This window comes from Puma concolor, chromosome A2, assembly GCF_028749965.1.
Source record: "Puma concolor isolate L17-30 chromosome A2, mPumCon1.1.hap2, whole genome shotgun sequence".
Taxonomy (NCBI): domain Eukaryota; kingdom Metazoa; phylum Chordata; class Mammalia; order Carnivora; family Felidae; genus Puma; species Puma concolor.
In genome coordinates this window covers 54,368,979-54,382,889 of record NC_141668.1, presented here as the reverse complement: position 1 = coordinate 54,382,889, position 13,911 = coordinate 54,368,979, and the positions used below count along the sequence as shown (strand labels likewise).

The 13,911-nt window shown below is 45.6% G+C and overlaps 1 protein-coding gene across 3 annotated transcripts in view; it reads right to left on the bottom strand.

The window, feature by feature from the left end:
• Positions 1 to 10,032, bottom strand: part of IGF2BP3 (insulin like growth factor 2 mRNA binding protein 3) — a 153,382-nt gene extending 143,350 nt beyond the window's left edge. Inside the window, exons 1-2 of one of the 3 annotated variants that reach the window (XM_086694355.1) lie at positions 9,492 to 10,032; positions 8,073 to 8,133 (exon numbers count right to left, since the gene is read on the bottom strand). In XM_086694355.1, the coding sequence (XP_086550481.1) occupies positions 8,073 to 8,133; positions 9,492 to 9,666 (236 nt within the window). In that variant the 5' untranslated portion in view covers positions 9,667 to 10,032. The remainder of the gene's footprint in view (positions 1 to 8,072; positions 8,134 to 9,491) is intronic. The other 2 variants (XM_086694346.1, XM_086694362.1) reach the window with 2 other exon arrangements.
• Positions 10,033 to 13,911: the final 3,879 nt, after the last annotated feature.

The following is a 13,911-nucleotide window of genomic DNA, read 5'->3' as shown; positions in this document are numbered from 1 at the left end:
TGTATCAGGCTCTGCACTGACAAGTGCAGAACCAGGTTGGGATTCTATGTCTCCCTCTCTCTCTGCCCCTCCCACCCCTCCCTCTCTCAAAAATAAATACACATTTTAAAAAGTTAATCAGATCAAGTCATCTGTCTCCAATCAACTGATCTAACACATCACCTGGTTTTGGTGACTTCTGTGGCCAAAACCAGGATTCACAATTTGAGGAGAAAGCCGCTTTACTAAGGACCGGGTTTTTAAATAAGCGAAAATGAGGCAATTTAGGGTACTTTATACAAAAGGTTTCTTGTATTTCTTATAGCTAAAATTGTATGAATAAAATGGAAGGAATGCTTTACTTATTCAGCATCCTAAAATAACAAAATGATTCAAGTATTTTAAACTCAGCCCATGATATCCATAAATGTTTTGGCCAATAGCTTCAACCCTGCTTGTCAAATCAAGTCTTTTTGTTTTTGTTTTTTAAGTTTTTATTTTAATTCCAATTAGTTAACCTCCTCAAATCAAGTCTTTAGAAAACCACAGAGAAACACTGGACTTGGTCTACACTGCCTTGGAACCTAAGCCAGCTTCACAGAATTTTCCAAATGCATATTAATAAAAAGTAGAATGGGTTATCTAGAAAGTGAGCTCAGTCACCACAACTGTTGAAACAGATGCCAGAGAGTAGGTCAACTCAAACAAACAAGTCCTGTCCACGGGCAAGAGGATCTACTAAACTTAGGACTCTTCCATCTCTAGCAAGTTATAAATATAACATGATCAGAGTCGTTTCTGGAAAGTTAAAAAATTAAGATAATGACTTCTGAAAGAAAGGCTACAGTCCAGGTTGCTCCAAAATTTGTAAATCACTCTCCATCTACCTACTGCCCAACGAGAAGACGGAGACTTAATACCAATCCCATTCACATTCATCCATCCAAATCACAAACTCTCACTGATATTCCACAGTGTTGATTACACCTTCCTATCCACAGGCCTTCTCCAAGAATCTCCCTCCCAGAAGCAGTTCACTCTGCTTGCTTTCCTCTACCTTACTGGCCTCCCTCATTCTCCTTTGCTGGTCTCTCCTCCCTCCTAAAGCCCCATACTCAGTCCCTTAGTAATCTTGTCCAATTCTAGGATATTAAATATCACAAGCTAATAACACCTCTAATTTTCACCTCCAATTCCTACGCTCGATTGATATATTCAACTACCTACTTGACTTCTTCACTTAAATTTCTAACCAGCATTAGAGACATAATATGCCAAAAATGAAGCTCTTGATTTCTACCCAAGAATTTGCTCCTTCCCCAATACTCTCCATTGTGGTAAATGACACCACTCTCCATCTAGCTTTTCTGACCTCCCCACCCCCGCGGAAAAAAAAAAAAAAAAGGTTTTTATTGAGAGATTTTTTAAGTTTATTTATTTCGAGAGAGAGAGAGAGAGCGCACAAGCTGGGAGAGGCAGAGAGTCAGAGAAAAAGAATCCCAAGCAGGCTCTGCACTGACAGCAAATAGCTTGACGCAGGACTCAAACTCACTAATCAATAGTGAGATCACAACCTGAGCCAAAACCAAGAGTTGGATGCTTAATCAACTGAGCCACCCAGGCACCCTGACCAAAAAATCTTATCATGCTTTACTTTTCTCAAAGCTTTCATCTAATCTATCAGCAAATCCTCATAACTGTTTCTTTCAAAATACACACTGACCACTATTCATTACCTCCAAAGCTAATATCATCATCTCTTGCCAAAATATTACAATGGAAACTGGTTCCCCATTTCTAGTGCTAAATGCAATTTTCAGATATTTTAGGTTCCCACCACTTTGAAGCCACTACTCCTCCCCTCCTCTCATGTATGGAAAACAATCTACAAAGACAGTCACACTATCAATTCCTTCCCCTCTGTACATTCATACCACTCTACCATCAAGAGATGGAGACTACTTCCATATCCCCCTTGAATCTGTGCTGGCCTTGTGACTTGCTTTGGTCGACAGAATGGGATAGAATAATGTGCCAATTCTGGGCCTAGCCTTTAGGAGGCCTAGCAGTTTCTACTCTCACTTGGCAGCCAAGGGCTACTACCAAGCGTTCAGGTATCTTGTGGGGAAAAGTCACGTAGACCAGCACGAAGAGGCCAGCCATGTTAATGAAGCCTCCTTAGACATTTTAGACCAGCTCAGTAAATGACCCAAAATGACACCACATGGAACAGAAACTATCGCCAAGCAGACCCAGAGAATCATGAGGAAAAATAAGTCGTTTTGAGTCACTAAGTTTTGGGGTAGTTTGTTATGCAGCAAGAGATAACTGGAAACACCAAGATAGCAGTGGAATCAACTTCTAAACAACCAAGTGATAATGCCAGCTATCCTAAGGACTTAAGCCTCTCTTAACTTAGAGAGATCCACTTGGGGGGAGGGGGGGCTGACTGGCTCAGTTGGTGGAATGTGTGACTCTTGATCTCAGGATTTTAAGTTGGAGCCCCACACTGGGTATAAATTAAATCTTTACAAGAAATTTCTAGTTCGATTAGATTTCTCAAAGAATCCATGTATAATAACTTCAAACTACCTCCTAATCAAATTAAATGGTTTCAAGATACCTCTCTACAATGCATAATTTATGTACTATGTATTCCCCTTCAGGGCAAGAAAATCCACATACTATATTAATGTTTACAACTGTGTTTATTTACCAATACTTGCCCAACAGCAGTTTCAGACCGCGATAAATTACACCCTCAGTTTTAACAGAGCACTGAAAAGTATTTGCCACCAGCTTTCAAGCAAAACCCTGGCGATTCACGCCAATTTTTTAAACATCAGATTTATGGGGCAGAGTTCTAACTAAAACGCCAATCCTATCCCTTGGTCACTGCTACCACACTGCCACCTCCTGTCTTGTGACTCTAGAAGCTTGAATCAGAGGCAACAGTTAATAAAGGAAACTTGGCTAAGAATAGCACAGCCTTTCTCCATCCTCCCAGACTAAACCAACTGCCAAAGTTGGTGGATACATAAATCATATAATAAAAAATAGATAGATCCTACAATTCAAAAATTAGTCACCGCTAGGAAAGTTTATATCTCAACACTGTTAAAAACAATTACAAAGAGTTGCTTCAAATATATATCCAGGTGGTTCAACAGCTTCACTTTAATACAAAATCCACGACCTATAACAACACATTAACTGCAATGGTATGGCTCACAAAAGGATTTCAAAATATGACAAAGATTATTTCCCTCTTGCTGACTGCCCTAAAGGGGTACACACGCAAAAGTGACTGAGCTACCAAACAACAGCAAATACAAGCTCCTTACAGGGAAAACCTCATATCTAGTTCCAAAAGGTATTTTTAAGCCTTAGCTGGTAACTCATTTCAAGCAGAACAGCAAACCTCAGAACTATGCCCCGTTAGTTTATTATAGTGGCATTTGGCATGGACAGAGAATGTAAGTGATCACACAAATAAATCAAAAGGAAAGCCAGAAACAGAAGCCAAGATTCTCAATTCCCACTGGCTCCAGGCACATGTCATGTTTCCATAATGTCTTCCTTGTTACTGTGGACAGCCACACAGAAGCTACTTATCAACATTCACTTATATGTTTTAATTCTAATAATGCCAAAGTAAGAAATCTTTTACTCTCCCTCAAGCTGTACTGAGGAAACAACATGAAATCAAGAAAAATCTTGTTGGCTACTATCACTTAAGCAGTCATGCACTACTGACCTTAAACTGAGCACTCCAAAGACACTGCTTATGATTCTTTACCAGCCATGAAGAGTTTCCTAACATTCAGAACCCCACATCTCTGTAAGAGAAATCTAACTCACAATATTCACCTGTATGAAACTAATAAGCAAGGACCAACACAACTGTTCATGCCTACGTTCAAATGTTCAGCATTAAAGAACAAGCTTTTGGGGCACTCTGATTTTGGCTGGGGTCATGATCTCACAGTTTATGAGTTCGAGCCCCACACTGGGCTCTGTGCTGATGGTGCAGATCCTGCTTGGGATTCTGTCTCCCTCTCTCTCTCTCTGCCTTTCCCCTGCTTGTGCTCTGTCTCTCAAAATAAAATAAAAACTTTTAAAGAATTAAATTAGAAAGCAACTTTTCTTGGCCTGAGACAACAGGATCATATGCCCTAGCTAATGTACACACTGCACACCATCCCAGTGGTTAAAATGCAGCACTAGCTTTTAAATAGCCATTCAAAGTAAGATACATTTAAAACTCCAGTAACTTTTTTTTACTATGTCTCTTTGGGGAGCCTGGGTGGCTCAACAGTCGGTTAAGCGTCTGATTTTGGCTCAGGTCATGATCTCACGATTCAGGAGTTCGAGCCCCCGCATCAGGCTCTGTACTGACAGCTCAGAGCCTGGAGCCTACTTTGGAGTCTGTGTCTCCCTCTCTCTCTTCCCCTCCCCTACTCGTATTGTCTCCAAAAAATAAAAAAAATAAATCATTAAAAAAAGTTTATACTATGTCTATCTAATTTACATGTTAACCTCAAGATTGTAATATGGAAATAAGTTGTTCACTTCATTTTCATTTTTTAAGGAAACAAAAAACACCGACATGTGAGCTGAGACACCAGTCTGGTTTAATGGATCCTTCCTGGAAAAAATATTAACTATAATATCCTACTATTTTTTATCCTTTATTCACATATATTTTGCCTTCACATAATCTTAATACTGACAGCTAAATCATAAGTTTAAGCTATAAAAAACCAAAAATGTGAAAAATTTTCATAACTTAAAAAAGTCATCACAAACCAACTAAAACTACCATCCTTTCTGTTCCAAGAGTGTCAGAAACTTTCCTATTCCCTCTCCCAGGCCCAACAGCCCACAATATAAAAAAGGAAATCAGTTCAATTTACATCACAGATGGGCACCTATGAGGTCCCACAAGATACCAGTGGTTCTTCCAATCCAAGAGAGCTACAGTCTTCAAAGCCACACAATTTTTACACCCACCCTTATCCAACAAGGCAGAGCGGGGAGGAGGGAGTGTTTAGGATTATACCTCAGAGGGAAGCCAAGTATTCATGTGCTAGAGCTTTTATTTTAGAAATCGAAAGCACAACACTATCACAGATACTCAGTGCAATTTTCTCTTCATTCTGGACACGGGGCTCTCAAACTCTGTGAAATAGTGCTATAATCCTCCACAACTGAGGGATATCTGAATGCAGCAAAGCAACATTCCTTCCACATTCCCTGGAGACTTCAGTAAATCAGGAGCTAAGCTTGGTCAGAACCAAACTCAACAGTGCCCCTTCCTGAAAGGTTCCTTACCCAGCTCAGCTCCCAGTCAGAGTTGGGCCAGCACGTCAAAGCTTCAAATTGCCTCCTGGGCCTTGTTTAGTTGCTGCAAGCCCATTCATCCATCTCAGAGTGCTGCCATAAGCATTCTTCAGCACCAGGCTCCCAACATGCCTTGCACAGCAGGTATAAAGGTCACTACTGCACATGTGGGTGTGCCTGCCTCAGATGCCCACATGGTGATGGGATGGAATGCAAGGGCTGCTCAGCACAAAGAACTCCACCCAGAAGTCCAGCAGGCTCACTTGGCAAGGACTGGTCTGTAGCATTCAACGAACGGTCACCAGTACAACTGCTTGACCCTTATAGGGGCTAAGCATGACTCACCAGGGTGTCTTCTCAGCCCTCTCCCAAAGCCTATTCAGACAGGGGAACAGTCCAGATAAGGGAAACTGTATCACAGTTCCAAGGTTCAGTTACAAGACTGTAATACAGATTTCCAGCAAATTTCCCTCAGAAAAAGAAACCTCTACTTTTGTTTTTCACCATCTCAACACTAGAAAAGGACTTACTTGATTGTTCCCCCTATCTGTAAATAGTTGTCTCCAATGTACTCATTCCTACTTGCTACTAACATAGTTATTTAAAATCCTGAGCATTTTAGGGGTGCCTGGGTGGCTCAGTCAGTTAAGCGTCCAACTTTGGCTCAGGTCATGGTCTCACAGTTCCTGAGTTGGAGCCCTGCATCTGGCTCTCTGCTGTCAGTGTGGAGCCTACTAAGGATTCTCTGCCTCTGCCTCTCTCACAAATGTTAAAACATTTTTAAAAAAATACTGAGTATTTTAAGTAAGCCAAAATAAAGCCTGAAATTTTAATCTACGTTGTTAATGAAACGAAAAAGCATCCGTTGATATAAATACTTGCTGCCACTGGTGGCATTTTACCTTATATGCTTTCCTAAGAGGAACCCCTGTCCGTTATAAAGTAACAAGTACGTTTTTTAGGTTGGGCAAAAGTCTGTAAGAATAAAACAGGCTGTTACCAGATGTTTTTAATTTAATTCACTACACATGGGGAGAAATTCACACCAGGCTAGAAAAGAAAATCAGGAGAGCAAAGCTAAGTAATCTGCATTTACATGCAGGTCCGTAAATTGTATCTGAAAAATGCCAGACATTTAACGTTTAAATTTAGAAACTCTCAAATGCTCAAATGCCAGTCCGACACAACCATTTGCCTCTTTTTTATTCAACATTTGAAGAAAATTAGGACACACAGGCTAAACATGAAACCAATTAGAATTTGCAGAATGTACTTACATTTTTTTTCCTTAGGTATACAATTTAGACTATGTCTTTAAATTTTTTAAGGAGATAGGACTTTACCCTCAATTTTCTAATTCCTATTAAAGAGAAATCAATTTAGATACTTTTCAGTACCTTTCTATTGTTTTAGAAACTTTTAACAAAGAATACCCCTCTATATGTGAAATAACTTGACCCCACCAAAATTCCCAACTGGAACTAAACCTATCTCATCCAACAAATGTCTTTTCAACTGTCCTAATGAAAATTAAGTACATGAACAAGAGAAATCCACAAAATTCCAGCTAACAAAAAACAAGGTTTGTAAAAATGCTTTACCTGAAAGAGAGCTCAATATAGAAATAAGCAGATGATGACATTTTATACAGCCATCTCTCTCTGCAGAGCACCAGAGAAATGCACAGCAAACCTCTCCTGCCCTCCAGCACACACACTCTCCTATATCCAACCAGACACATGCAGTCCTAGTTTATTTAGATTAACTTTCAGCTAATTACTTAGCCCAGGTTTAGAAGCGGGGAGAATGGGAGGAGAAAAGCAGAAACTCTAACCTCACCTTGTAAAACCCAGAAAAGCACAAGCTAAACCCAGCACCAGTTAGGGAGCAGCGCCTTTCCAGTTAGCGACAGAGGGAGAATCTGGCCTGCTCTTGAGAAAGAAGCCATTTCTTCAAAATACTCCAGAGGTTAAAACAGTCTCCAAACGTTTTGTAAAGTGACACACTACACATGCTCTCCAAAAAGTGCAATCCCAGTACGTAAGTAGTACAGATCTTTAGTCTTCGCTCTCTTGGTGGTTATTTCTAAGCAAAAATATTGTGCGGGGGGGGGGGGGGGGGGGGGGAGAAGGGGCGGGAAACAAAAGGCTGGTATGCAGCAACCTGTGTAACTCTAGAATGACTGAAAAGGCGCTTCTGGGCAGGAGAAGCCCAGGCATTCACTCACGTGTTCCAATCAGCAAATTTCACTCTTCTCGGATACACAGACCGCCTCCGAGGCCTCTCTGACTCCTCGCCGCCAACTGGGGGCAGAGAAGAAAAGGCACTCCACACCCACGCGTGTCTGCAGCAGCTTTCCCCTATCCTGTACTTGTAGGTGGGTAGTGGGGGTGGAAGAGGGTCACCCACTACTTCCTAATTCCCACAGAGTCCCCAAATCACCCTTCAAGACTTTGATTTCCTATTGCAGCACCTTAGAAGAACATACAGCTGTGAGGGCTTGAGAGACTTCTTCACCAGTAATAATCCAGTGGCAAGAACCACACACAAGACCTTTATTCCTTAGCAGCGCGCACGCACACACCTGCCATAAACTTAAATGCAAGGAATAAGAAACGCCGAGCCATCCAGCAATAAAATAAAGCCATCCAAAAAGCATGGGAGAAAAAGAAGTTTTCAGCTGTGTTGAATCGTTCCTCCCAATAAAAAAGTGAGAAAAGGATTAATGAGAACATGATAAATAAGCTCACCTTTGTCTTTTTGGGACTGAGTGCTCAACTTCCATAAATTTCCCGTGCAGTTCCACTTTACCTGCGGACAGACAAGAGGTGGAAGACAGTTGGCCGGGTTTAGCCGCTCTTCCCGCAATAAGGACCCGCCCAGCCTAAGCGGCGACACAAGTGACCAGAGACCCCCACGGCACGGATGCGTCTCAAGGCCGGAAGGGAAGCCCGGACCCGCGCGGGTGGAAAGCTGACCCCTCGGGGCTGTGTGTACAACTTACAGTTGGGCGGGGGTCGACTGGCTAGCCCACCACCTGGGTAACATTCTACCCCCAGGCCGCCTCCGCCCACCTCAGGGGGTCACCCAACCCCACGACAGCCGCAGAACCGACGGCCCTTCCACCCACCTCCCTGGACACTCCCATAAGACAAACTCCGAAGAGCCGGCTACGCTGGCTTTTTTCAGGGAGGGACGCCGGGCCCTTCTCCGGCTTCAAGCCCAGGCCCTCTAGGAACAGGGTAAGCGCAGAGTGCACCGCCAGAGATACACCTCCGCACAGAATGAACAAGGCGCGAAGGACAGCGCGGCGCCCGCCACGCAAAAAAACACAGGCTCCTGGAGGGACTTGAGCGCAGCCCCGCCACGCCAGGTCCCGCGCGCGCGGAGCATGCCCCGCCACCCTCCGAGGCCGGGGCGAAGAGAGAGGCCGAGGCAGGGCGCCGCAGCTGGGGCTCCCTTGCCCGCGACCACCCGCCGCCCTCGCCCACCTGCCCCTCTAGCTCGTGGGACGCGGGGAGGTTGAGCGTGGAACCTAGGTCGCACCAGCCTGCGTCCCGCAGGATCTAGAGGAAGCGCCGGGCCGCCTGTGTTTAGGCACCAGCCCGCGGCCTCACTCTGCAGCAGGGTCGAGGCCACTTTGTGTTCTCCCGCGCCTGGGGTCTGGGGGGAGACGGGGGAACTGCGAAACCAACACCGTAAATAACGTGCAAAGAGAGGAAGGAAGGAAGGAAGGAGGAAGGGAGGGAGCGAGGAAGAAACGGGCGTCCGCGCTCGGCCCCCAAGGCCCGGCGTGCCGGAGACTGGAGCCCGCGCCTGGGCCCGGGCGGGGCAAGCGCTGAGAGTCCGGCGCTCGCGCCTCCCCCAGCCCAGCTCCCGTCCGAGCCCGCACCGGGGCTTTCTGGACAGCGCGTCCGCCGTCTGCCCGCAACGCCCCGGGAGGAGGGGAGCCTGGTTGGAGCCCAAGCTCAAGAAAGCACCCTGGACCTCACGCGCGTGGGCGCCCGGGCCTCGCCCCACCTCCCCGCCCGCTCTCGCCTGGGCCTGGGGCCCTGTGTGGACGTCCCGGTGGCAGCCGCGGGCCTAGCTCCGGGTGCGCGACCCTGGCAGGCCCGGGCGGGCTGCGCGGGGCTGGAGCGGGCGCGCCGGCGGGGCTGGGGCGGGCCCACCTGAAAGCGCCTCGATGGCCTTAAGGGCCCAGCTCTCGTCCGGACAGTCCACGAACGCGTAACCAGTCTTCACCAGGAAGGGTCCCGACACCGGGATCTTGGCGTCCTTGAAGATACTTTCCAGGTCCGAAGGGACCGCATTCTCGCTGAGGTTTCCGATATACAGTTTGTTCATTGTGAAGAGTGGTTGTTATTTAAAAAAAATTTCACAGGAAAACGAAAAATTAAAACCACCCACAGTGATGGAGGGCTCCGGCGGGTTTTGTTCTCTTCGTTTTCTCGCCGTTAAAACACACCAACACAGTTACAACCAAGAACAAGAACGACGAGCGAAAAATCAAATCCGAAGGTTCTTGTTTTTCCTTTTCTGAATATTAAAAAAAAAAAAAAAAGAAAAGAAAAAGCCTTGCTACAACCCAAACGCATCAACGAGTCTTCCTAACTCTGAGGAGGAGGCGGGATTAGCGAAAAAAGGAGAGGAGGAGGAGGGGAGAAGAACTACTTTTTGTCTCTTCCTCCCCAACCCCTTTGGCATCGGCCAGCGGACTGTGAAAATATCACACTACGTGAGGGCGAGCGCCGCCTCCCCTTAAAAAAAAAAAAAAAAAAAAAACAAAAAAAAACCCAGAAGGGTGACTGGCAGGAGGGAGGGGGAAGGGGTGGGGGGGGAGGAAGGCGCAGGAGGCGGAAAAAATCCGCTCCGAGTGTCCGGCTTTTTGAATGAGCCACGTGTTCAAACTACAAATCAACGTCTCACGTGAGGAATCCCAGCGCCTGAATTAGAGTGGGTTTCGGGGGAAAAAGGAGGAAGAGAGGGGGAGGGGAAACGAGCTTGAGCGAGAGACCCTGAGAAGGGAGGAGGAAGAGGGAAAAAAAAATGCTAAAGGAGCCTCAGCCGGGGCGCGGAGGGGAGCGCGGCTGGCGGCGCTGATTGTCACAACAGAGTTTAGAAAGGGTTATCTGGTCGGGGCGGATCCTGAGGGGGAGGGGAGGAAGGGAAGATTTTTTTTTTTTTTTTAATGAGATTCGGGTGGAGGTGCTAATTAGGCAATTTCTCAGCTCTAGTTACCAGAGTTTTAAATATTCGATTTTTTTAAATAGGTAATTAACAAACCCAAAGAGTCGCAATTTCGAACTCGCCTTGTGGCTTTGATGACATTTGAAGTATAACCTCTGCAAAGCCGCAAGCACGTTTCCAGAGCTGGCAAGGGGGGAAACACAGCGAGGGGATGGGATGGGAGGGGGCGAGAGAAGCGGGCAGACGCGCCCCACCTTATGCACCCTTCAAGGGCCCGGGCACGGGGGAAGTGGGGCGGCCCCGAGCCAGGGCGGTGGGGGATGGGAGCCCGCGGCGTCCTGGGCGGGTGTCTGGGCGACACCTCCTCCGCCTGCGCTCGCGTTGGCTCTCGGCTTCGCGTTTGCGATTGGTTGCGCGATTCAGAAAAGGCTCAGAGATAAATGAGGCCGGGGGCGGGCTTGGCCACCAGTGGGGGAGGGGAGCGTAGGGGCGGAGGTATTTGGCGTGGGGATGGGGGGGGGGGTCCCCGAGCCTCGGAGGCCGGAGGAGAGAAGTCATAGTGGGACAAGTCGGTATCTAAACGGAAACCATTTCTTCCTGTAGTTTCCAGAGGAGGAGGAGTGGGGTAGGCTGGTACTTTTATTTAAAGAATTTTAGTTGGAGAACTTGGGACTCTTAAAACAGGAAGACCGCTCTGCGTTACCCCTAGGTGATATTCGCACTTGAAAAATTGTTGAAATCTTTTTCTGCCTCGTTTTTGCCGGCATTTGGCCATGAGAACCATTCATAATTTCCCCTGGATGTAACGAGTACAATGGTGGGTGTGTGGGGGAGGGTCTGGGCCCGGTGAAGCCTTTACTGGGCCAACAAAATGTAGACCGGAGAAGAGGAATACGGAAATGAACACAGTGCTCGGGTTCTTGTGGAAATCTGCAAGTGCCGTTTAATGCTTGTGCACTCTACTCAAAAGCTTCATTTCCACCAGTTACTTGTGGTATATTTTTCACAGGTATTCCATGGAAAAGACGAAAAATGATTAGTTTTAAAAAGCGAATGAAATTCTATGTAGCAGGGAAATATAAACGGGAATCTTTGATGACCTGGTACTCTTAGTAGAAAATATATTGTGTGATAGAGAAAATATGATTTAAGTGGAAACATTTCAGTATTTAAAATTTATGAGTTCGTTTCTCTGTCAAATCTGTGTATGGCATTTAAAAGTGTATGTTTTCCAATTAAAAGATGAATGACAATTTTTTTCAACATGTGGGAATTATTGCATGAAGCATTTACATCTTTTCTTTTAAAAGGAACTTACAATTTTGTGTTAAGGAACCGGAAGGTGTCAGATCATCCATTTTAAATGCAACTGTTCTAACAGGTTTTTCTTTTTCTGCCAAGCAAATCCAACTTTTTAAATATAAAAAATATAAACTCACTTTCACAGTATTTTCATTGACATTTAATTTAGTGAAATGTTTTTACTTTATGAGATCGATGTGCTATTGTGTAATAATACTTAGAACTATATTATGCGTTCTATAAAGAACATTTGGATGGTGAGATTTTAAGTTTATGGTTAGGTTTAACTTTTAAAAAGAGCTTAATTTTCCTTTTCATGTTTTTAAAAAGCCCTTTGTTCTAAAAAAGAAAAAATATGTATTCTTCCTTTAACTTACATAGTACTCAAAATGTAAATATCAAAAATGATTAATTTTTTTTCATGTACCTGTCGCATGTGATCAAAAGCTATTTGGAGAAATGTGTTTTCACTCAGTAATATTTGCTTTTCTAAGTATCTCTTTATTGCAAACCAGTCTTTTGATCATTTAGCTTTTAGTAATTTTTCATTAAGAACAAATCTTCTATATTCAGCTTGCTTCCAGAGTCATGTGAATGGTGCCTTCTGGATTGGTCACTGTATTTGCTCTTACTAAAACTGCGACCTAAGGAAGTATCTACTTCTAAAGCATGGGATAAATTGTTTATTTTCCATAAATACTAGCCCGTGCTGTCGGTCACTATCAAACACATCTAACAGCTGGAATTTAAGACAACTGTGTGCTGTTTTGATGAAATATGTTCCTGGAACTCGTGAACTTAATCTGTGTATTATTTTAACAAACTGGATACTCCGTCTTGGACCTTAGAAACATACAGGAGTTCTATAAGCTCAGACATCAAAGGGTGGTGAATACAGTGCACTCCACTTCCAGTCTTCCAACCATTTAAGGGGTAACTATGTATTCACTGGCTGAGTAAAAAGAACATGGGTAACTGTCTTTTTACTGGCATTTCAAGTGCAAAAGTATCTTTAGTGGATTTTCAAAAATGAATGTAAGGTTAGTTTAACTTCCAGTCTTCCAAGGAGTCACACAGGAAATTAGCACTGCATATGGGCTACTCGAGTTCTTGCCGAAGCAGTTGCAGCTCCTAATTTTAACCCCACGAGAGAATCCCACCTATTGTGTGTGCTCTGATGCGGCTGAGTGTCACCAACTGCAGCCTGTTTACTCTTTGGACAGCTGCACCTACTCCTTATCTCCTGAAGGCAATAAAAATGTTTATGGATCAGTGTACTATTAAAGGAGAAAAACTGTTTAGAAGGTCGGTTACCGTTGCTGTATCCACAGGTTATGAGCGAAGGCTGAGCAGATAGAGGCGAAACAAAGGGCATTCTTAATGCTACCCCTCCTAACACCCGGCCGCTTCTGGGACCACCGGAGAGCCGAAGTCCTTACCGCGGGGTGGGCACGCAATGCCCGCCGCGTCCTCGCCTGGGCCCCATAGGTGTTTTTTAACATACTCTTGCTCCTTCAAACAGCTCTCCTGGACTTTTGTGTTTAAACCAGATGCATGATAAGTGATAACCTAACTCTGCTCTCCAGAATCTGCCTTCAGCAATTTTTGTTTAAAATCAGAAATAGTGCCCCAGGAGATGAGAAGATGGGGCTGTTTCCTTTTGCCCCTGGCTCTGCCCGGAAAAAGAGGGCGGGATTCTTGCAGCTCCCACTGTGAAGATCCTTCGTCGATCGCCTGTTCGCCTCGGAGGGCCTCGATCACTGGCCCTGTGGCGGGACAGGCACTTCCTGGCTCCGCCTCGGGGTCTGTTCCTCCGCGCCGAGCTATGGACGAGTTGGACGTAGGGGTCAGGGGAACCTCTACAGTTCCCCTCGCCACACATCACCTGAGGTCCTCCTCCTCCAGCGTGCGCCCGCCCGCCCGCGGGCCGCGGCAACCGACCAGGCAGCGTGTGTTCAGGCCTATTTCGAGTGTACGAGAGGCTGCCTGGCGCTGGGGGAGGTTTGGTACCCACGGAGAGAGACTGCAAGTAGCCCTGGTTCAGCCCTGAGCCTCGGTCCGGGGCGGGGCGGGGCCGCGAGACGGGGGCACGCGGCGCGC